At 45.3% G+C, this 24,526-nt stretch overlaps 1 protein-coding gene across 9 annotated transcripts in view; it reads right to left on the bottom strand.

Moving 5' to 3' along the window:
* The window catches only part of CDKL2 (cyclin dependent kinase like 2), a 207,751-nt gene that overhangs the window by 168,339 nt on the left and 14,886 nt on the right, over positions 1-24,526 (bottom strand). For 8 of the 9 annotated variants that reach the window (XR_003856264.1, XM_029598291.1, XM_029598310.1 and 5 more), the window contains exon 2: positions 11,753-11,956. Coding sequence is in view for 8 of the 9 variants with exons in the window: in XM_029598291.1 (XP_029454151.1) it covers positions 11,753-11,956 (204 nt within the window). In the remaining variant the exon portion in view is untranslated. Of the gene's footprint in view, positions 1-10,069; positions 10,392-11,752; positions 11,957-24,526 lie in introns of those variants that run through there. The other variant, XM_029598356.1, reaches the window with a different exon arrangement.

The following is a 24,526-nucleotide window of genomic DNA, read 5'->3' as shown; positions in this document are numbered from 1 at the left end:
TCAACAGGGTGGGGGGGGGGGGGGGGAAGAGGGAGATTGGATTCAGAAGACAGCCAACGCTGGGCCCCAACTTTTATGGTCCAGGATACTGATACACAGACATTAGGGATAAAGCACAGGACTGGTTCCATAGCCAAGTCCAAAATCAAAGCACGCTCAAGCAGCATTATCTGAATTATCAAGAAGGCTGCTCACCCAGTAAAAATGTTGCTTGGTTTTGATTGTAAATATTGCTACTCAATATAAAACTTGGGGATGGCTAGCATGAAGCGGCAGTTGCTACCCTTGACATAAGGCTTGGGGAAACCTGCACAGAGCAGCCATTACTACCTTTAATAGAAACACTAAGGTAACCTGCATGAAGCAGTAATTACTACTAGGGAAAACTTGCTGAGCAAACTGGATGGATCATTTGGTCTTCTATCATCATTACTATGTTACTACGTAAGACAACAGTGCACCAGCATCAAAAATATAACAGAGAAAGATACTTTTCTTACATAAACCATCACATAATTTCAGTCTTACTGACTAACTCCAATCAGCAGGATAGCTCTTATCAGAGACAAAATGATAGTGGAAGGGGCAAGAGGCATGTTTTTCTAAACATAAGAAATTGCCATGCTGGGTCAGACCAAGGGTCCATCAAGCCCAGCATCCTGTTCCAACAGAGGCCAAACCAGGCCACGAGACCTGGCAATTACCCAAACACCAAGATCATCCCATGCTACTGATGCGAGTAATAGCAGAGGCCATTCCCTAAGTCAACTTAATTACTATGGGCTGTACAATTGTGACATTCTGTTGATGTGAAATCAGGTAAAAATATGGCACATCCCAAATACATCACTGCGATTCTTTTGGTCCATCAATACCTATTCTTAGTTATTTTGGCCCCAATGTTCCCACTTCTTTTGAATTTCAAAATGAAAAAAGGTACAAAGTTTTAATGACAGAAAAGAAATACACAAATCTAATAAATGAATAATAACAACATCATCAAAAGAAAGGTTAACAGGAAAGAAAACTAACAGAGGGAGGAACAGTAGCAAGGAACAGGTAAACTAAGGAACACGGGCGTCTCTCTGACTTTAAATAGCAAGGCAGACTAATCAAGGCACAAAAAAGTCTAGGAGGCACTGATGAAAAATAGCTGGCAGTCAGGAGGAAATGTTTGTTTGTTTCATACAGTATAAATTATTCACTATCCTTACTGGTTGCAATCAGCAGCCTCACACAGAACATGTCACAGAAGGTTACTGCTGGTGAGCACAAATAGCTTAACCACCTGGTTAGTTTGCAAGGTATAATTTTCTAAAGGTTCGCGGATCAGATGACCAGACGTGGTTATTCTTTGTATCATTCTTGTCATCAGCCTCTCTTATCAAAACAACACAGGGCACCAAGATGAGAAAAAGGAATAGTTTCCCCCCTCCTAACTCAATCTATAGCAATGCTGGATACATAGAAAGAAGTGTTTCAATGGGCTAGTGCTCAATGGGGTGCAACTGACAGAAAGGTGCAGAGCCATATATGAGGAAAATACAAGGAGCTAACAATCGGGCCGATACAGTACAGTGCGCTCTGATGGAGCGCACTGTTAACCCGCCATTGGACGCACGTTTTCCCTTACCCCTTATTCAGTAAGGGGCCGAAAACGCGCGTCCAATCCCCCGAACCTAATAGCGCCCGCAACATGCAAACACATGTTGATGGCCCTATTAGGTATTCCCGTGCGATTCAGAAAACAAAATGTGCAGCCAAGCCGCACATTTTGCTTTCAGAAATTAGCGCCTATCCAAAAGGTAGGTGCTAATTTCTTCGGGCACCGGGAAAGTGCACAGAAAAGCAGTAAAAACTGCTTTTCTGTGCACCCTCCGACTTAATATCATGGCGATATTAAGTTGGAGGTCCCGAAACTTTCCAAAAGTAAAAAATAAATAAATAAATAAATTTTGAAGTCGGACCGTGGCTGTTGGGTTGAAAACCGGATGCTCAATTTTGCCGGCGTCCAGTTTCCGAGCCCGTGGCTGTCAGCGGGCTCGAGAACCGACGCTGGCAAAATTGAGCATCGGCTGTCAAACCCGTTGACAGCCGCCGCTCCGGTCCAAAAGGAGGCGCTAGGGACACGCTAGTGTCCCTAGCGACTCTTTTTACCTGGTTTTACAGCTGGGCCTAATTAGCATACTGAATCGCGCGCACAGGAGAGTGGCCTATGCGCGCGCCGGGAGAGCGGGCATTCGCCCGCTCTCCTACGGGCTTTACTGAATCGGCCCGAATATAAGGAGGCTTTTAGGAAGTGAAGTAAACAGTAACCACTACTGGCAAAGTAAACTTAACATGATTTTACTCTAATTATTATGTATGTTAATGGTGCTATAGGCAGACCTGGAAGCAAAACTAGGTTTATTTAGGGAGGAAAGATTTGTAACTTTCTCCATCCTGTTAACAATTAAGCTGCTTGCGGCAAGGATGTGAAATACACAGGCTGAATGTCTAACTTGTACATGTCAAAACCTAGTTAATCTATGTCCATACATCATTTGATTGTGTATCTGGCAGAAAAGATAGATAAAAAAAATAAAACAACCACCAAAGTTGACAAGTGAGTTATCTGATTATGGATTAAGCAAATAAATCTGTGAGAACACTACATTATAACAGTGCCAGATGTCTGGTCAAGACAAATACTTTTGCTACAGAACACTAATTGAATATGTGGTCTCATCTTTAACTGAAAATGGATGTCTTCAATTTAGCTCCTCTTATTATTTTTATGATCATCTCCTGCTGTCATTAATGTTCAAAGGTGGTTTCGCCCTCTGCTTTCACTGGATTTATGACATTACTCTGCAGGACCCTAATGCCTATAGTGAGAAAAGAACAGGCAGACATCAAAATACATGGCCTTCCTAAATAAAATTCTAGCATTTTTTTTTTTAAAAGAAAGAAAAAAATTAAAAAATGGATTAACTTAGAGAGCTCATCATTTCCATTTAGAGTCTTGCATCCCATGCCACAAATAACCCTGCAAAATGGCACCCAACAGCACCACAAAACCCTAAGTCTCTCCCGTGTCCAATGAGAAAGAGCCAGGAAAACCTGCCACCAGGAATTTTCCTGCACATGACTCAGTAAAACCGGGCAGCTGCCCAGATCAGGCACTTTCAAGTTTATCAGATGAAATTCAAGGCACAATGTGATGATTGGATTGGCATTTGGGCATGGTGAAGGAAGGGGTTATGGAGCGGGAGCTAAGCTCGTAGGAGCCAGGCTCAACACCCAGCTCAGATTTGGTGGCACTTCCCACCGAAGAAGATGCTCCAAGAGTCCCAAACTCCAAAACAGTTCCTCTCGGTGCGAGAAACTTGCAGGGCAGAATAGAGGCTTGGGGTTGAGCAAGAATGGTCAAGGGGATCCCGTAACATGGCAGGTGTCAAGCTCGCTTGTTGGCTTCATTTATGTTAGCAAACATAAATCAAAATGTGCCTTTTGGAGGCCCAAAGTAATAACCAAAGGATGACTTTTCAGGACTGAAACCGAGCGGCAGAAGGTTGCCCCCTCATGAAATGTACATCCCACCAAACGATGACAAAACCACTTCTAGCAATTTTGCAGGTCCTAAGATGACCCATCTTATCTTATTTTTATTTATTTATTTTATTTGTGTTTTTTTCTTGACCGACCATCATCAGAGATATCATGCCGGTTTACATGTAACAGGGGTAAAAACAAAGTAGGAAGAGAGCAGTTACAAAAAAAAACAGGTGAACAGAAAACTGTTCACCTTATCTTATCGTTTAGAAAGTGACTGCCTGAGAAGGATCCGCTCATCATTTTGATGGTACTAAGTACTGTTCTACCCACCTAAAAGTGATACTTTATCAAGTGCTTCCTTTGCTGGTCAAGACACAGCTCCAGCTGTTGGCCAGACGAGGACACTGTGGGGCACACAAACTTCTTGCGCTACCATTGCTGCTTTAAAATATGGAGCCCAAAAAACTGCTCCATGCTCTAGGCACGGTCTCACCTTCATATATGTGTGCATTTACTTATTTCCCCCATACTTCTTACTCTCTTCTTGTGACAACGTAATAGGTTCTTTCATCAGAACCCTCATCCCAGGCAAAGAAGTTGGGCGTGGGGGGGGGGGGGGGGGTGGCCACACAGGTCAGACTCCTGAGGGAATTCTGCACACAAACATAAAATTCTGCGAAATTCTGCATATTTTATTTTGGTCAAATTAACACAAATTACATGACAGTCAGAAAAAAGTTATTACTTAGAGATGCAGAATTTTAAATATTTGGAGCAGAGTTTCCCTAGAAATTCACTGTAAGAGTGTCCCTTCCACTCGCTCTCCCTACTCCCCTGGCCACTTTGCCCTCTCAGGCCCCAATTCCTCCACCTGCCAATATCTCTCCCCTCCACCTCTAGGCTCAACCCCTTCCCCTCTATCGCCAGTCCCAGAGTTTGACCCCATTCTCAGTACTGCCCCTCACACAGGCTCCCTCTGTCCCTCCCTCTCACACACATGCTCCATCTCTCTAGTACACATACACACACCCTCATACAGGCTCCCTCACTGTCTTGCACACACACATCCCCTCATACAGGGCCCTCTCTCTTGCATACACACCCACGCAAGCTCCCTTGCTCTCTCACACATACATCCTCACACAGGCTACCTATCTCTCTCATGCACCCCTTCACACAGGCTCTGTCTCACACATACACAATCCCTTCACACAGGCTAGCACCCTCACATACCCACGATGCCTTTTTCATACACACAAGCTCTCAATCTTTCACACACATACACACTCCTTCACAATCTTCTCATATAGGCTCCCTCTCTGGCCCTCACACTCAAGCATCCCCCCCTCCCGCTCTCTCTCCCTCACACACTCCTGCTCTCTCACCTTCCCTGCTCTCTCTCACTCCCTCCTGCTCACCCCTCTGCTCTCTTTCTTACACCTCCTCCCCCTCCCTCCCCACTCTCCTCACTCCCATACCCCTCCTCCTCCCACACACACACACACACACACACATTCATTCTCACCAAGACCTTCATCTATGCCGCGAGCTGGGCGCGTCCCACAGTGGCTTTCATCTTCACTGTGAATGCGCACGCTCCATTTGCGGCATGTCGGGGCCTTCATCTTCATCGCACATTGCGCGCCGGGGCCTTCATCTTCACCACAAATGACACGCTTCATTCACAGGACACCGGGGCCTTTATCTTCTATGCCATTTTCTGCGCAGAATTTGGCAATTCTGCGTGCGGGGGGGAGGGGGAGGGGAATTCTGCGCAGGACTAAAGTCAGACTAAAGGCAAAGGCAAAGGGTAATGAGAGTAAGGTGAAGCCCATGGCTGAGGCGCCCTTAATCTGTCCCTGATCCCATGCTAACCCATCAATTTGACCTTAGAACAATTTTGTATAGGATTAAGCAACTTCCCCACCCCTTTCTTCAACTAAACCAATTCTGAAATGAGCTCACACCTCAGATATCTGACCAGCAGATAGCAGGCAGGATACAATTTTTATCAGGGGCAAAAAAAAAAAAAAGCATCCAATATGTTCCATAATTTTCTTTAAAAAAGTCAGACTCTTCTGCAACATAGGTCCTAAAGGTTAAGAAGTGTACTTGTCTAGGCTTGTTTCTCCATGCCAGAGTGATCATTACTGGAAAAAAATAAAAAAGACACTGATCTGACATTCCTTTGCCAAATCATTAACTAAGCCAATAATGAAACCAAGAATTACTGCTTTAACAAGTTTAAAAAAAAAAATCTAAAGTACAGAAATTAAAGCAGCAGCTCTGCTAACTGAATTATTTTGTAGCCGACATGAACTTATCAGTTGGTCATACTACTCATATTTGTTTTGGCCCAGCAGCTTCATCCCGATCCTTTCAGCCTCCAGCCCAACTGGAACCGGCCCTCTGCTGGGCTCTCTCTCCAAAAGCCTTCCTACACAACTACACAGGGGCTTTCCTCTGTTTCAAATCACACACACACACACACACACACACACACACACACACACACACACACCCTCCAGGACTCTGCAATCACGAGTGCTAACTCTGGTATTTATTAATTTATTTATTTTTAACTTTTCTATACCGACGTTCCTGTAAAAGATACATATCACATCGGTTTACAATGCAACTGCAACATTCGCTCAGGGGCGATACAAAGAACAGGGGGGGACAATTAACCATGGAACAGGGTCATAACAGATTAACAAGAACAAATGAGTTGATAACTGAAAAAAAAAACAAACCAGAATCATTGAGCTAGACTGTAGTGTCCGAGTGGAATGTCAGCTTGAAAGTGTCAAGCTGAAAGTGAGGAAATATTAAGTGTCCGGGAAGGCTTGGCTAAATAGCCATGTTTTAAGTTTGTTTTTTTTTAATGTTGATGGGCAAGGCTCTTGCTGGAGGTCAGGAGGCAACGCATTCCATTGATGGGGTCCTGCTGTTGATATGGCACGCTTTCTTAAGGATGTTTTCGCTTGGGGGCATATAGCGTATCTTTGTAGGCACTTCTGATTTGTCTAGATGAGGTATGTGGTCTTAGTTGTATAGATGTGTTGAGAGATGTGAGGTTGTGTTTAACTTTATGTATGATCGTGAGAACTTTGAAGAGTATTCTGGATTTGATGGGTAGCCAGTGGAGGTTCTGAAGGGTGGGGTGATATGTTCCCTTTTTTTGGTATTGGTGAGAATCCTGGCAGCTGAGTTCTGAACCATTTGGAGAGGTTTGATAGAGTTGGCCGGGAGACCGAGAAGAAGGGAATTGCAGTAGTCCAGTTTCAACAGGATGATGGATTGCAGTACCATTCTGAAGTCCTGAATGTGAAGGAGTGGTTTTAGCTTTCTGAGGACTTGCAATTTGAAGAAGCACTCCTTGGTGGTGGTGTTCACAAATTTCTTAAGGTTGAGTTGGTTATCCAGGATAACGCCTAAGTCCCTAACAAATGGAGAGTGATTTATGATTGAGTTGGCTGATTGGGAAGAGGACGGTGAGACAGGACGCATGGCGAGGTCTTCTTGAGAAATGATAAGAATCTCTGTCTTGTTGGAGTTTAGGACCAGGTTGAGAGTGGAAAGAAGGTGGTTAATTGATTGAAGGCATTTGTTCCAGTGGTTAAGAGTTTTTTTTGTACAGATTCTGTGATCGGGATGAGTATTTGGACATCATCCGCGTACAGGTAGTGGTATAGTTTTAGCTTTGTAAGTAGGTGGCAGAGTGGTAGAAGGTAGATGTTGAAAAGTGTGGGTGAGAGGGAAGATCCTTGGGGAACACCCAGGTTGGAGTGGACGAGGAGAGATTCTTTATTGTTTATCCTGACTTTAAAGCATCTGTTGGACAGGAAGGATCTGAACCAACTGAGAGCAGATCCCTTGATGCCTATTGTCAGTTAGACGTTCTAAGAGGATGGCATGGTTCACCGTATCAAAAGCGGCAGATAGATCGAGGAGTGCAAGTAGGTAGGTTTGTCCTTTTTCCATGTTTATTAGGATGGTGTCTGCAAGGGATATAAGAAGTGTTTCTGTGCTTAATGTTTTACGAAATCCATATTGAGAGGGGGAGAGAATGTTATGTTCCTCCAGGTATTCTGAAAGCTGTTTGTTAACTATTTTTTCCATGATTTTTGCAATCATGGGAAGGTTAGCTATTGGGCGAAAGTTGGCTGGGTCCGTTGGAGACAAGTTAGGTTTTTTTAAGGGTACGGCTGCCAGATCCTCAGAAATCGCCTGCGGCGCTGGGGTGTCATCTGAGCCTCCAGGCTCTCCATGGTCATCATGAAGTGCAGACTGTTCCGCCAAGACCAAAAGGAAGGGGACTCAGCAGACCGCCACGTCGAGAGAATAATCTTCTTTCCCACCAAACAGGCCTTGGAGAGAAGCAAACGTGAGCCAGGGTCCCGAATCCGAATCGGGGAGATGCAGCCAAAAAGTAGCCACAACGGAGCAATAGGGAAAACAACATCCAGCAGGTCTGCTAGGGCAGGGGAAGGAGGAGAGAGGGGGGGGGGAAGGGGGAGAGAGGGGGGAAGTTGTAGAAGCGAGGCTGAATGATTGTCTGGTTGGTTGGTACTATGGAATGAGTGTTTCCTTTGAAATGGGGGTGTATGGATGTTGGAAGGTGGGGGCCTTGGCTGGGAGGGTCCCTACCCCTTTGAGGTGGGATACGAGGCATTCCTGTGGATGTTGGTTTTTCTGGTATGCTTAATCTTACACGGGTGATATCATGGAATGTCTGTGGATTACGCTCCCCGGTTAAGCGTTCTAAAGTTCTCACTTTACTGAAACGTAAGCAGGTGTCGGTGGCATTTCTACAGGAGACACATCATGCGGTATCGGAACTTAGGTACTTGAAGCGGGACTGGGTAGGAGAGATTAGAGGGGCAGGGGGGTCCTCTAGATCAGCAGGGGTTGCTATTTTAATACATAAAAACTTACCTTTGCAGATATTGAAGGAAATCGCAGATCCTCAAGGGTGATATATTATTCTCATTGCTGAATTGTATGGGCAAACTATAGTGCTTTGTAATGTATATGCCCCTAATACCTATAACCCCCATTTTTTCAGATGTTTATACTCATATTTGCTACCACATTTGACTGACATACTTGTAGTGGGCGGAGATTTCAATACAGTTAAAGATGGAGAGTTGGATGCTCGACCCGCGAGACAGAGGGAGCATGGAATGGGGAGGGGTCCTGTAATGTTGGAAGATAAACTGCATTTACTAGACGTGTGGAGAACTTTGCATCCGCTGGAACGCGACTTTACCCATGTCTCGCGGGCGCACGACTCGCAATCCAGATTGGATTGATCTGTGCTGTTATTGTATAACCCAATAAAAATTGTTTAAACACCAAAAAAAAAAAAAAAAAAAAAATAGGTTTAAGAATGGCGAGCTTTAGTTGGTCTGGTACTTGGACTTGCATTAAGGAGAGGTTAATGATTTCCGAGATTGGCTTTGAGATGGTGTTTGGGATGTTGAAAAGAAGGTTGGGCGGTATTGGGTCTGAAGGATGCGAAGCTGGTTTAAGTTTTTTGAGGATATTTTCTATTTCCAGGGAAGATGTTGGCTCGAAATCTTCGAGCATTGAATTGGAAGTTTAGGGGAGCCTAAGCCATTGTGCCTTGGTAGCCACAAGGCACAATGGCTTAGAGTCCCCTCCCTCTGAAGGGTGGTGAAGACTGCCCCTGCAGCAATCCCATCCTCGGATGACTTAGGGAACAGAAGCCTTGCCCCGTAATCAAACTCAGGTAACCCTTCATGGCAATGCAGAATGCTTGAAACTCAGCTACCAGACCAAACGCCATTCACTTTTAGGTACTGCACAGCTCCACCTTGGTACCCAAGATGTTTTTTGCCTTTGCCTTCAGTAATCTCAGCACCAGGTCTTTCCTCTCGGTGGTCCCCCCAGCCAGGTACTAGCCATGCCTGGTCCTGTTCAGCTGCTAAAATCCAACACATTCACACTCTCCCAGGCCAGGAATACTGGAGAATGCAAATTTAGTACTATCAAAAAAAAATAAAATAAATCATTTGAATTTAAAACTAAATGTTCTAAGTTCAGATATTTTAATGCCATTACAGGCTTAGTTCAAATTTTCAGCTGGTTTGATAATTGGAATTTACAAAAAGCACACATTTTCCACCTTGTACCTTGCATGAGGCAAGGGAAATCTGTAGCCTGTGTCAATAATACTTTACTTTGTCATCATTTCAGTTTTATATACACAGACGTCCTGCAATCCACCAGATGTGCTGGCACAGGGGAGAGCAGAGAGGAAAACGATGGTCTTAATTCACCCAAATTCATTTTGATCTCTGAAGGGGGAATATCAGGAGATATTAGGGCTTTGCTGGCATTTTTTTTTTTTTTTATGGTTTGTCACTTCTCTCTGGACATGTTGGTATCATAAAAGCTATCACAGTCTGCAAAGAATATGACTATTGGAACAATGCACTGCAAAAACAAACAAATGAAAACCCTCCTCAAGGCATCCTATGACTAAGAGGACTGATAGGAACTGTACCTGCATTAATCATTTTCAATTCTTGCTTTGCTTTGCAGCCTTCCCCCTTGGGAACAGTCAAGGGAACGCACAACGCTGCAGGTGCTTCAGGCCAACCAACTGCAAATCCAGGACACAGGCAGCGCTCAGCTGAATGGAAAAATATCTCCAAGGTGACGTGGGGGGCAAAGGAATCCTTCCACTGGTGGAAAACCGCTACAGTACAAGTGGTGTCAAGAGCATCAGCCCTCTGGAGAATCAGGCAGTGGTTAAAGGGATGTGCCTGCCCCGAGAGTCAGTGTGCTCTGCGTACACAGCTCTATATGACGCACTTCCAGAGAAGACAGACGTGGGAGCGAGAGCAACGTCCAAAGCTCGCCAGCTCCTAAAATATGGGTCTCCAACCTGCTGAGCCGCATCCGACGGCAGACACACAGACCATTGGCAGGGGTCAGGATTGTGACCCTACATCTAAAAATGTGTGACTCACCCGCTTTTAAATTAAGGAAGGAAATGGTGCTTTGGTCCAACTTCTGCCGCTGCTTTCTAAGCTCCGTGATCCTCATGCAGCCTTCAGGGGACCAGAGAAGGTTGCACTACGCCAGTGCCCAAGTCTCTATGGCTCTGCCCTTGATCAGCGAGAGGACAGGTGTTTCACCCCAGCAAGCAACTTGGTCACACGTCATTTCCAGGCCACAAATGCTTTCTAACAACACGCCAACACTAATGCTAAAAGCACATATTTGCCAGGAAAAGAATCTACTTCCATTTTCTTGCAGAGGATAATTTACAAATGAACCTCTGTGGGTAAAACGGCGTTTTCCAAGCAGAAATGGCCTCTTATGAAAATGCCCGCCCGATACGTAGGGAGAACCGTGTGTGCACAAATTTGCCTGGACGGAGCAGAGGTGCTCCTGGCTGCAGAGATGGGGACCGGGTTTGGACCTGTGCACATACAAAACCTGTGCCTACATTTTCTGGGAAAAATTGCGTGGGTGTTATGGTAGGTGGAACTCGTGCGGGTAGATTTGGTGGGCTCATTTTCAAAGCAGACTTTTGCATTTACCGGTAAGTCTGCTTTGAAAACTGGAGCAACTTAACCTGCATTTCTGCCAGCGTTTCTTACTCAGGCTGTTTGAAAATTGAACCCCCCTCCTCCCCCCATAATTGTACTGTGCCTGCTCTGTGACAGATCAAGAAATGTTTCCTTCATACAAAATGGGTCTTCCACATAGGATTTCAAATTAAAAAAAAAAAAAAAGTTATCCTATGTAATACAAAACATAAACAACCCCACAAGATATCTCAAAGCTGCAGCACGAGCTAAATCCTTTACAGTATTGGCTTGCCTGGCTTCTTGGCTCCACACTTTTTCTCTAAGTATCTCTTTTTTTGACCCCCAATCTATTTCATTTCTTGTATACATACACTCTTAGGATAGGAGATGTGAACATTTCCTTGTGGCTACCTCATCTGTTATTAAAAATCTCCTCTTTGAATCCCCTCTCCAGTATTGAAGCTTTGCATGCCAGCCGGGCCTTCTGATGAGGGTCAGCAAAGCAGTCCTAAGATGTAAATTTATAAAGGTTGAGTGGGCTAAGGATTGCTGCTTTAAGCTTTGTAATTACAATAGAAAAAAAGGTACACAATGAAATAACCGGCTTAAATTCAGCATTTGTCTCTGAGCTACTGCACATAACTCACCTTCAGTAGTCTGATCTCCCGCATGGCAATTTTTTTAACCATTTTGTCGTCTTCGCTTTCCAAAAATTTCTTGACTGCTACTATCCTTCCACTGTCCTTGTTTCTGCACTTCATTACCATGCCATAGCTTCCTTCTCCCACAAGCCCAAGGTTCTCATACTTTTCCATGTCAAGTAGAAATCCACTGGATCTTTGTGCCAGAAGCTGCAAGACAACACCACATGCATTCAATGGGATGCCCAGACACACAGCCCTGCAACAACGGCGGCAGCGGTACCCACCGGTTCAGCAATCGCACAATTCTACTGAAGCTTTCGCTATATTCTGCCGACAGCATTCACCTTCATCATCCTCCCTTACTCATTGAAAACTAGGCAGTTCTTTTACTTAACCCAGATTTTGGATGTTTTTATCTTACTTCCATAAACATCTCCAAGACGTTTCAACAGAAACTGATTTGGCTTCTGAAAACGAAACATTTGACTATTCAATTTACTTTTTTTTTTTTTTTTTTTTTTAATGATTTTTTTTTTTTTTTTTTTTAATTTTGCACTCCTAACTCTACTTGAAAACAATGGCAAAATATCTAAATAAATGTTGGTCAAAGGCAGGGTTAGCTTAATTGTCAGAACATAGGATCATGGGCCTAAAAATTCTACCTTACTTCCCCTGTCCACTTATGTGACCCTTGAGCACAATACTTTTGCCTCCCCGCATTCAAAACTCATATGTGACCTCTTTGGCTCACTGCAAACAATCAGTTCTCTCTCATATACTCAATGCATTGATACTCTGTTAGCAATAATTATTATTACTGAAGAGTACAAACGTGCTACATCACAACTGAACACCTAACAACTACTCCTTAAAACAGAAGCACTATACTCAAAAGTCAACAGTTGAGGTTTTTGTCTTCTTTTTAAACCAGGGCTCAGCTCAGCTCATGACTATTGCTGCAGGAACATACACAAAAGAAGCCTTGTCCTAACTGGATAGTATCATCCCCACTACTTACCAAATGCAAAAACTATTTCCTACTATGAGAAGAACATAGTGTGGTTGCCATGTAAGTCCACTTGGCAACATAGAAAGAAAGGGTCAACTAAAGTTAGTCCAATAAAAAGATATCGCCTAAAACTCTTTCGTTGACCTATATTCCAAAATGAAGAAATCCAAAAACATTCAGGACCACCAAATTACGGACAAGGCCTGGACATTTGCTAGGGAAGGCGTTTGTTAACCAATGCCAAAACCCATTAAAGAATACTGTCAGTTGCCAAGGCCTGACATTTTGAAAAGCCAAACAATAAGTGCTAAGTATGTCAGATACTGTACATTACTTAAACTTTGCCAAGAAATTACTGATTTTATTTGGGAAAAGAACTGGGTAAACTTTCAGATTAAAAGCTAATTGCTAATATTGTTTGGACCAAATTATGAGAAGATATTTCCTTTTCTTTCATATTATGTCTCATAAGTTCTCTCATTGTTTCTGTGCAAAGTTTATTTTTTGTATTTATTTTGAAAGGTGTAAATAAATAATTAAAAAAAAAAAAAAAAAGGGGAATTGCTGATGATATCCGCATCTTTTTAATAAAGAGTGTCATTCACATTAGGCACAGTTTACCCAAACTCAGTAGTCAGAAAATGTTCTTCTATATAATGTGCCTCCGGCTTAGAACTATTTGATGAAAATGTTCTTTCATGTTTAAACATACTATTTCTACTTACACCCTGGGCTTGACCTTCAACGGCTGTATGTAATGCTTTTTACTATGCTGATTTATGGCTGGATCTTGACCTGTACACTACTTGTTCATCTTTTATAGTTACATTGTGCCAAGAAAATTTATAAATAAAAAAGTTAAAAAAGAAAATGTTCTTCCAGAAAGTTATTTGCCAGCTTTGACTCTAAGGCCTCCTCCTGCATCTCAGAAAGACCAAACAAATTCCCTCAGACCAACTACCTGCTCTGACTCGCTGAATATACTATCAACTGTAGTGCTACCTGTATGAGCTCCATTATCCTCTTTAGACATGCAGAGTCACTCTGCTGACGTCAGCAACATCTGTATTTTAGCAAAGGAAGCCAACGAGCATATTCACTTTTTGTCGTCATCACAAAGTAAGAATCAGAAGTGCCATGCTTCAGTTACCACACTGTCTCATTCAGACATGCTCAAAAGCATTTAAATGACACTACTACAGAGAAATGTGTGCGGGGGGGGGGGGGGGGGGGGCAGGAAGAAGAGATAAAAATTAATGGTAGAAATGTATTTTAATGTTTGTATTGAACTTACAGAGAATGTTCATCATCAGTTTGTGAAGACTCACATACAATCAGAGGTCTTTGATATGGTCCTCCCACCTTCTTGGAAGGTCCTCAAAAGTAAGCTGCTTGCCCTTCACCCACAGTGACCCCTCGAGGCCTCTCTGGCCCAGAACTCTGGCAGGGAAATTTCTTCTGTATTTGCATCTTTTATCCTGCAGCTCTCTCTGGGCACTGCATCCCCCTGAGGTACCACTAGTCTGCTCCCCTTCCCATTCTAGGTCTCTGGAAGGTCTTGGACATTCCCTCTTCTTGAGTTCCATTCCAGAACACCCTTTTTTTTTCTGTTACTCTTTTTTTTTTTTTAAACTCTTGTAACTTTATTTACAGACGCTCGCCTTTTGTTCCTGGGTTGATGGTTGTTGCTTCGGTATGTCTGGATTGCTTGGCCTTTTGTCTGCATGATTCACAGTGAGTAGAAATTCTTATCACACCTCTTGAGAACTTCTCATATAAGCAATCCTCTATAGCAGAGATTCTCAACCAATCTGCTATGGTACACAAGCTCAGGTGTGCTGTGAAATTTTTCCCCCTCCCTCCACCCCTGCCAAAGAAGAGAAGATAGGAGTGGACGACAGCTGCCTGTGCTGCTTCTGGCAGCAAAATCATCCCCTCTCCCTTTCCCCTGTCATGGCCTACCGCCAGCAGCAGAAGTCAACGAGCAGAGTGCCTTAACTGTTTCTGCTTTCTCCTCCTTCCAGCTTCCCGCCAAAATCAGAACTTTATGGGGCCAAGGGATCTCCTGAGATAATGGGGGGTCTTGCGCAGGTCTGACTTCAGTGGGAAGCTGGCAAAGCAGGAGGCAGCGGGAGCAGGTAAGAAGTGTCACTCACCTGACGGAGATGATTCCAAGAGGAAAGAGGAAAAGGGTAATGCCAGGGGATGGGGGGAGGGGAAGGGAAAGGGAAAGGGAAAGGAAGGTAGTGAGGCTGGGTGGTGCTGCCAGTGAGATGGGAGGAGGGAAGGGTTGCTTCCAGCGGAGAGGAAAAGAAGGAAGTTAAGATGGTGTTGCCAGGAGTATAGGGGAGGGAGAGCAAGTGGTGTGGAAGAAAGGGATGGTAGTAATACCAGAGGATGGTGGGAGGGAAAGGAAATGGTGATCCCATAGGGAGGGGTAGTGAAAGTGGTGATGCCAAGGGGTGAGGTGAGAGAAGGGAAAATGGCAATGCCAAGAGGGTAGGAGAAGGTGAGAAGGAAACTTGTGAAGCTAGGGAGTAGGGGGGAAGGCAAGGGAAGGTGATGCCAGAGGGGGATGGAAAGTGAAATAATGTCAGGGTATGGGAAGGAGGAAGGGAAGGAAAGGTGATAATTCCAGGGGGTGGGGATGCCAAGGGATGGGAGGGAAGGAAAGGTGATGCCAGGGGATTGTGGGGAGAGGAAAGATGATGGCGTGCTATGATAAGGTTTATTGTAAAGCCTGTGGCTGAATTACTGTTTGCTGTAAACCGAGGTGATGTGCATTATGTGCTGCGGTATATAAAAAACTTCAAATAAATAAATAAAGGTGAACCCAGCACTGGGTGTGCAGTAGCATAAAAAAAGTTTTGACCCATTGCATTTAGAAATCCTTTATTCCATCACCTGAAGCATCTGTATAACTTGAACATGGGTTCTCTTAAGCGCCATCGTTGTGGTTCTCATGCTATGCCTATCTTGTTATATTCCCCAAGACTAATTTTCTGGGGACCAAAGCTGTCCAATTTCCTCCAACTGATGCTCTTGAATGAATGTTGGGAACCAGAGGGAATATCCTGGAGATCTTCTTACCCATCCCCTTAACAACTTAACTTTTCTCTCACATCTTGGATGGCAAGGTATTTGTGAGTGTTTGTATGATGGTCGGAATTTATATATTCCTTATGTGTGCTACAGCATTTGTGCTTGCTTGTATTGACAGTCTGTGTGCACAGGTTTCAGTGTACAAGCAGAGCTCCTGGTTTTCTATGGTAGCTCAGGGGCAAAGATTTTTTAAATGCTTTGACAATTCTGCTGCATTTCCATCAAATTTACTTTGCTTAGATGTTAAACATTAAATTATAGAAAAGTAGTTTTCCAACCTTCCTGTGTTTGAGTATTTTGTTATTTTTCTTTTTTGATTTTCTTTCATTCCTTTCACTATTGTAGTTTTAGCTCTTCTTTACTTTTCATTGCTTTTTTCTCCCCCTTCCTGTTTATTCTGTCTTAAGAACATAAGAAGTTGCCATACTGGGTCAGACCAAGGATCAATCAAGCCCAGTATCCCGTTTCCAACAGTGGCCAATCCAGGCTACAAGTACCTGGCAAGTACCTAAACATTAAATAGATCCAATGCTACTAATGCTGGTAATAAGCAGTGGCTATTCCCTAAGTCAACTTAATAGCAGTTTATGGATTCCTCCAGGAACTTGTCCAAACCATTTTTAAACCCAGCTACACTAAATGCTTTAACCACATCCTCTGGCAATGAATTCCAGAGCTTAATCGTGCATTGAGCAAAAAATAATTTTCTATGATTTGTTTTAAATGTGCTACTTGCTAACATCATAGAGTGCCCCCCTAGTCATTCTATTATCTGAAAAAGTAAACAACCGATTCACATTTACTGGTTCTAGTCTTATCAAGATTTTATAGACCTCTATCATATCCCCCCTCGGCCGTCTCTTCTCTAAGCTGAACAGCCCCAGCCTCTTTAGCCTTTCCTCACAGGGGAGCCATTCTATCCCCTTTCATCTTCTCATCTCCTTTTCTATCATACAAATACAGACTCTTTTTCCTAAAGGTATATTTTCTTTTGCCATCTCCACCTCTCTATTATTTTCCCCTTTCTTCCCAAACTCCCTCTTCTTCCCACTCTATCCTGTAATTTTTCCTTCCTCCAGTCTCTCATCCTTCTGTCCCCCCCGTTTCACCCTTTACCTTTCTTCTCATGCAGCCTGATCACCCAACCTCTCGTCCCTCCTTCCCAGGGCTGGCCCCAGAGCAAATAGCACCCTGGCTGAAAAGTGTGAAATGCGCCCCCACCCTACTCCATACATTCTCTTCCTCTTCTCCTCCTCCCACTAAGCATTATGTCTCTCCTCCTCCTCCCCTTCCTCCAGGCATTCTCCCCCTTCTCCCTTCCTCTATGTACTCTTCCTATTCTCTCCCTGTACCCCCCACCTCCCCCTCCTTCTCCAACCTCCAGACAATCTCTCCCTCCATCCAGACATTCTCTTCTCTTTCCCTTTACGTATCACCCCTGTCCAGGCATTCTCTCCCCCTTCTCCCTCCCCTCCCTCCAGGTATTCTCTCTCTAACATTAATATTGTCATTTCACCTTATTTCTCCACCTACTTACTCACTACTAGAGCTCATCCTCTCCTTCTCCCCTTCCAGTTCTCACTGCCCCAGTTTTTCACCTCACTAACTCTCTTTTCCATTAACCTTCTCAGCCTTCCATCTCCTCCTCATCATTTTCTAGATGTCCAAATCCATTCTCCTTACCCCCTCCATTCTTTCTTTCTGACCCCCTCATTCTTCACTATTCCCAGCTGATGCTCTCTAACTTTCCCCCTTCAAGCTCTCCTATACCCATCTCTTCACCTTTTTTCCTTGCCATTTCTCCACATCTTCTATTGTTTTGCCTCCTCCTTTATCTCTTTCCATCCTACCTCTCTATCTCTTACTCCACTGTCCTTCCTGGTTCTCACAATCTCCCTATTTTCATCTCTCACCAATTTATTCTGCCTCCCAAACTCACCTCCTTCCTATTCCCCCCTCTTTCTCTCGCTTACCTCCTCTCCTTTTCCACAGGCTCCTGTTTCCCTCTCTGTCTTTCACCCACTCTCTAGTCCCCCATTTCCACCCTTTGTATTCACCCCATCCCCAGCCCTCGTCCACTTTCTTCTGCCCGTCATCCCCTCACCAACTCAAGTTCCTTCCCTGTTGCTCACCCTCTCCCCTAGCTCCAGGCTCTTTCTTCTGCCATCTCAGGTCCTCTCTCCCTCTTCAACCCCGATCCCTAATCACCTCTCCAGTTTCCTTTCTCTCTCTGCACTCTCCCCCCCCCCCCCCCACCCCTCATCTCCAGATTCAGTCTGCCCCACCCTGATCCCCTGTACATTCTCAATATTCCTCCATACAAATGTGGTGTTCTTTTCCTCTCTGTTTCATCAGTCCAACTCCTCTCTCCCTTCCCATCCTCAGGCCTAATCTCTCTAACCTGGATCCTCTCCCCCACTGCCCCCATCTTGTGTGCGCCCATCCTTTCCCTGCCATCCACCTCATTTACAGACTCCCTGTCTCCCCACCACCATGACCTTATGTCGTTCTCCCTGCCCCCACCAACACCTCATTTAAAGTCTCCTTCTTCCTGTCTACACCACCCCATTTGATGTAGCCCATCACTTTCCTCTGCTGCACAGGGCCAGTCTTACGGTTTGAGCTGCGAGATCCTATAATCTCATGGCTCAGAGTGAGATTGGCCCAGCACTGTAGAGGAAGCTGATGCGCTATTAAATGCCACTCTTCCTGCCAGCCAGGCATGGCGGGGGGGGGGTGGGGCATGGAGACAGACCTGGCCCACTTGCCTTTGGAGAGAATTAGCCTTCTCAAGCCTCATCTTATACTGTCCCACCTATGATCACAGCTTCTGCTCAGTCTCTGGCTGAGCAGCCCAATGAATGATGCTGGCAGCTCCCAAGATGCCCCAGGCAACCATCGAGCTTGCTCTACCCATACTTCCCCTCCCTCTCCCCTATTTTTTTTTCTATCTCTACCCCTGCCAATTTCTCAGCCCTCCTGGTCTCCCCCTGCTTCTCCCACCTTCAACCCATCAACCTCTCTCCCTCTGGCCCTTTGCTTTTCTCCTCCAAGAACTTATCCAATCTTTTTTTAAACACAGCTATACTAACTGCACTAACCACATCCTCTGGCAACAAATTCCAGAGTTTAATTGTGCGTTGAGTGAAAAAGAACTTTCTCCGATTAGTTTTAAATGTGCCCCATGCTAACTTCATGGAGTGCCCCCTAGTCTTTCTACTATCCAAAAGAGTAAATAACCAATTCACATCTACCCGTTCTAGACATCTCATGATTTTAAACACCTCTATCATATCCCCCCTCAGCCGACTCTTCTCCAAGCTGAAAATCCTAAACTCTTTAGTCTTTCCTCATAGGGGAGTTGTTCCATTCCCCTTTATCATTTTGGTCGCCTTTCTCTGTACCTTCTCCATCGCAATTATATCTTTTTTGAGATGCGGCGATCAAAATTGTACACAGTATGCAATCCAATGACATCACCCACGTGACATATCTAATTCAGCCCTGCTTGTCGATGTAGAAATCTTTTTTAAAAAGGTGCATGCTGCAATTCCCAGAAGTAAAAATGATACTGTTCACTTAAAAATGACTTTTGTATGAGAAAAAGGTTTAAAAACATGGGAAGGTCGTTACTTTTTTTGAGGGGTTGTTATCTATAGAGTAAAAGAGTTTCTTATAGCTTTGCAGTTTTTCTGCCCGCACAAATCCTGCAAAGGTTAAGTCTTTGGGCAGGGACCTTGACATTCCTCCAGGAGAGAAGGGTGTGAAGGAAGGCCCTCTGAATCCTCAGTGGGTCATAAGGGACAAAGGTCTGGGTATGCCGCAAGGCCAAGGCCTCGCGGGCAGCGACGGCCCCGATGGACCCACGGGCAGCCCCAGTAGAGCCGGCCAGGGAGCAAGAGGGCGCAGCAGCGTCGCCTGCCTCAAAGGGCCTTCCTCATCCGAGGCGCCATGAACTAGGATGGCATCGGGCCAAAGACGTGATGGTGCCCCGGGGGCATTGACGGCCACAGGGGCACCGGAGCCAGCTGAGTAGGGAGGATACCAAGAAGGACATCGAGGTGCTCAAAACAGCGGCTCCAGCAGGGAGGTTGCAGGGCTCGATCCACTGCCAACTGCACCCTGCCCTCCAGCTCCTCCGCGAAGATTGCAGATGCCAGAACCGGCTGCGCAGGAGGAGGGGGGGTGTCACAATCTTCCTCAGCGCCTCGAGGGAGGTCAGAACCTGGCACCGGAATCAGTGGGGACTGCATTCGGGGGCATCTCGGTAAGAACTGCTGCCATCCCGAGCCCTGCTCCATGCGTCGAAGGCAATCGATGTCAATACTTTTTTGATTTCCCATGGTGCTCGGCCCAGTCTTTCCCCAGCGCCGAGGTGGAAGGAGAAGATCCAGACGTCCTCGACCTAGAAGAGAGCGAGAGGCTCGAGATCCCCAGCCCCCCTGTTCCTCCGGGGTTACCAGTGCAGAGTGAGATGGCAAGGGATTGGTCCCCATCGGTTCCCCTCGATATCGAAGACGCCGACGCTGATGGCTCGGACCTCTTAGGGCTAAAAAGCTTCTCCATCTTGTCGAGGCGGGCCCGCTGGACCTTGGGGATCATCTGATCGCAAAGCCTGCACCCCCCAAACGTCGTGGGATGCCCCCAGGCAGAGGATGCACCTTTCGTGTGGATCCGTAATAGACATGGTTTGAGGGCACTGGGGGGGCACCGACAAAAACCTGACACTCCATGTCGAAAACAAGGCTGGCAAACAGTCGATGGCCTGCGGGCCCCAAAGAACACTGCTACAGGGGAACCAACCACGAAACGAGAACTTACCGCGCCGCAGGACTAACTAAAGGCAGGGAGAACCGAGAGGGACCCAGTGCAGGAACAAGGTAAAAAAGTAGCCTAAAAGTGGAAGTTTTCCAGAAATAAGAGCACGAGCTCCAAGACCGCGAGACGACAGCTCTGCGGGAAAAAAAAAAAAAGACTGAAGAGGGACCCCGCATGGACGCATGGATTAGGGCATGCTCAGTGTACCAGTCAAACTTTTGACAAAAGTTTTCCGTGCCGGGCTCCATCTGATGATGTCACCCATGTGTGAGAACTACCATCCTGCTTGTCCTAAGAGAAAACTAGATACTTTGTATGTAGCAGTCAAACGTCTCTCCCTTTCTCTCTCTCTATTTAAAAAAAAAAACACTGTCCAAGGACTCCTTGCTTTCTGTTGCTGTTAGTGGGATCATGACATGAACTGGTGTCTTTCCAGTGACCTCTTCCTGCACTGGCAGAAGCCCACAGTATAGATAATATACTATTAGTCACCCAGGAGTAGCTCAAGGCAATCTGCTACCTGAGGCGAGGGATGAGATGGCGTCCCCCCCCCCTCACCCCTCCTCCCCTCTCCCTTTTACACACACACACACACACTCAAGCTGCATCCCTGCCCCCAAAGCTAACTGCCATATACACACACACAATTTTCTTCTCTCACGTGGAGCCTCTGCTCATTCTTCAGCCGCCACAGCATGGCCTCCAGCAGCATCACGCAGCAGCGTCCTTGCTCTCTTCAGATGCCACCAGCCTGGCCTCCAGTGGCGGCCCGTGGCAGCATCCTCCAATCTTCAGCTGCCGCCAGCCTGGCCTCCGGCAGCATCACGCAGCAGCGTCCTTGCTCTCTTCAGGTGCCGCCAGCATGGCCTCCGGCAGCGTCACGCAGCAACGTCCTTGCTCTCTTCAGGTGCCGCCAGCCTGGCCTCCTGCGGCAGCCCGCAGCAGCATCTCTCCTCTCAACAGCCACCACCGGAATGGCCTCTGCTGGCGACCCACGGCAGCGTCCCTGCTCTCTTCAGCTGCCGCCAGCCTGGCCTCCGGGGCAGTGTCCCTCTTCTCTTCCGCCGGCGGCCTGCAGCGTCACTCCTCTCTTCCGGCGCCGCTGGCCTGGGTCTGCAGCCACGGCAAGGGCAGGCAGCGTGAGGCAGAATCCACAGCGGGTTTCTGAGAGAGGAATTTTTTGCCGCCTCAAAATTCTGCCGCCTGAAGTTGGGCCGCCTCACCCTGCCTCATTATAGAACTTCTCCTGCAGTCACCCTTTTACGGCAGTGCAAGGTACTGTCTGAAAAAAACTCTGTGAATAACCATCACTAGATCTCAAATAATCTCCCCTTTCTATACATAATTTAATTTACTTAAGTTTTCCATTAACAATGAACCCAGTTGTTTTTGGTCAAGTATGCCCTTACAAACAAGGGCGACAACACTGAATTTCTTTTCCCTCAATTTAACAAGAATAACAATTTACCTGGCTTTGTTTCGGCAAGGACCTTTTTTTTCTAAAGAGTACCTTCCCTCTTTATCATTAATCTGAAGTTACATTTTTACATATAAACAAGCTGTTGCCTGGCACCATCTTGGCTGTGCTTCCAGCCTGCACAGAATCCCAAGTCATACTCATGACACTTTACTGCTTTTTAAAAGGCCTCTGTTTGCCCAAAAGTAAGAAGCCTTTTCTTAAGCTTGGGGGCTTGACATTCCAGCCATGGCAGAGCTTCAGTGAACGTTCATTTTGAAACAGTGTATTATCTGGAAAGGATCAAATGCAAAAATGCTCAACAACAGGACATTATAGGCAAGGTGCTGAAAGGTGCTCAGGGGAAAAAAATGTGTCATTTTGATTTTTTTTGTTTCACGTTTTATTTTTAATGACATTTTGTTTTGCACGCATTAACAATTTAGAGGTCGATACAGTTATGCCGCGTTAGAAAGAGTGCGGCAGTGCCAGGCGCACTCTTTTTTGTGTGCATTAACGGCACATGCAAAATGTTTTAGTGCACACTAAAACATTTAGCAGCTACTAAACAAAAAGAAATAAAACAAATCATGATGCATCCCTATACACTGCACATCTGTTTGGAGCACAGATAGAAGATGGTATGCAAGGCAACCTGGCCTAGAAGGCAGTATGCCAGCCAAATATCTAATGGTTGCGTGACAGAAGGTATCATTGACTCCTATGGAACTGGAGTGAATGTTTTGGAAAGTATGCAAACGAGGCAATGTGGAGATTACAGAGTGGGCTTTATGCCCTTAGATAACAGTAACATCACGGCTAGGAAAGTTGTAAGTACAAACAAAGAAAAAAAAATACCTTGAAATGTATGTATGCAAATGCAAGAAGTTTTAAAAAAATAGGATGAGAAAGTTAACATGTAAAGCACTTAATGAAGAGAGAGACATAACTGGCAGCATTTGGTGGAAGGAGGATAACCAATGGGACAGTGTGATGCCAGGGTACAAATTATATTGCAATGACAGGGTGGATAAAATTGGTTGGGGGGGGAGGGGGGGTTTGCTGCATGCATAGAGTCAAACAGGAAAAAGATCCTGCAGGAAGCTAAATGGTCTGTGGAATCTTTATGGATCGAAATTCCATGTGTGATTGGGAAGAGTATAGTGATGGGGGGGTTACTGCCTGGCCAGAATGAACAGACAGATGATGAAATGCTAACAGAAATTAGGGAAGCTAACAAATTTGGCAACACAATAATAGAAGATTTCAATTAGCCCAATATTGACTGGAAAAGTGTCACATGAGGACATTCTACAGAGGCAAAGTTTCTAGATGAAATAAATGACTGCTTCATGCAGTATGTGGTCCAGGAACCCACAAGAGAAAACAGGATACTGGGCTTGATAGACCCTTGGTCTCACCTAGTATGGCGGCTCTTTTGCTTGTGACACTATTGAATGCAGTATTTCAAGCTGTAACAGATGAGGGCGCTGTGCCAGAACAATCAGGAAATGCAGTCAGGGCCATGAAACCATCACTCAGGCACAGGTGTCCACACCATCAAGGCAAGCAGGCACCTGAGAGCATTCTGCTGGTGAAACGCCATCCAGAGCACTAGAGCTGGCCGCATGCGTTGAGCATGCCCAACACAGCAATCAGTAGAGGGCTCTGTGGTAGGAAATAGCACACAACTGCAAGAGCCTGGGAGCTGTATAACATAACAGCGCCAGTTTCAGGTTGACTGGCAGCCATTTTGAAAACCCCAAGCTGCAAGGCAGGAGAAAATGGGGATCACTCCTGGCCATGGATGGAGTGTGAAAGTTTTTATTTTTTCATTTGTTTGTTTTGGATGAATGGAAGAAATGAAAACCAAACGAAATGAAAACTTAAACAAAATGAAAGCATTTCCAGGGCATACCCCTATTCCAAATGAAGTCTCAGAGACTTACAGACAAATGATCACCTCCTTTTGCCCCACTGGCTCTCTCCCTATGCACTCAAGCACCCTTCTGGCTTTTGCTGTTGCCTCATCTACCTATTTATCCATTTTAAGATTATCCGATATGATCACCCCTGGATCCTGCTCTTGTTTTGTGCATAAAAGAAATTCACCCCCCTCACTCCCTTGGGTTTTTTCAACCCAAATGCATGACCCTGCCTTTTTAAGCAATAAGTCTTAGCTGCCAGACTCTAGACTTTTCCTAAAGCTTCACTAGATCCATCCTCATGCTATCCACACTTTCCTGAATGTTTACCTAATAACAGATTTTGGTAGAAACCACAAAATGCCAAACCTTACCCAATAGCCCTTCCCCAACATCACTTATGAAAATACTGAAGAGAAAGGGACCGATTCCTTTGGCAAACCACTGCTGCCCCTCCCTCAGCATCC

Source organism: Rhinatrema bivittatum, chromosome 1 (assembly GCF_901001135.1).
Source record: "Rhinatrema bivittatum chromosome 1, aRhiBiv1.1, whole genome shotgun sequence".
Classification (NCBI taxonomy): Eukaryota; Metazoa; Chordata; class Amphibia; order Gymnophiona; family Rhinatrematidae; genus Rhinatrema; species Rhinatrema bivittatum.
The sequence above is the reverse complement of the archived record's forward strand: the minus strand, read 5'-3'. Positions and strand labels throughout refer to the sequence as shown.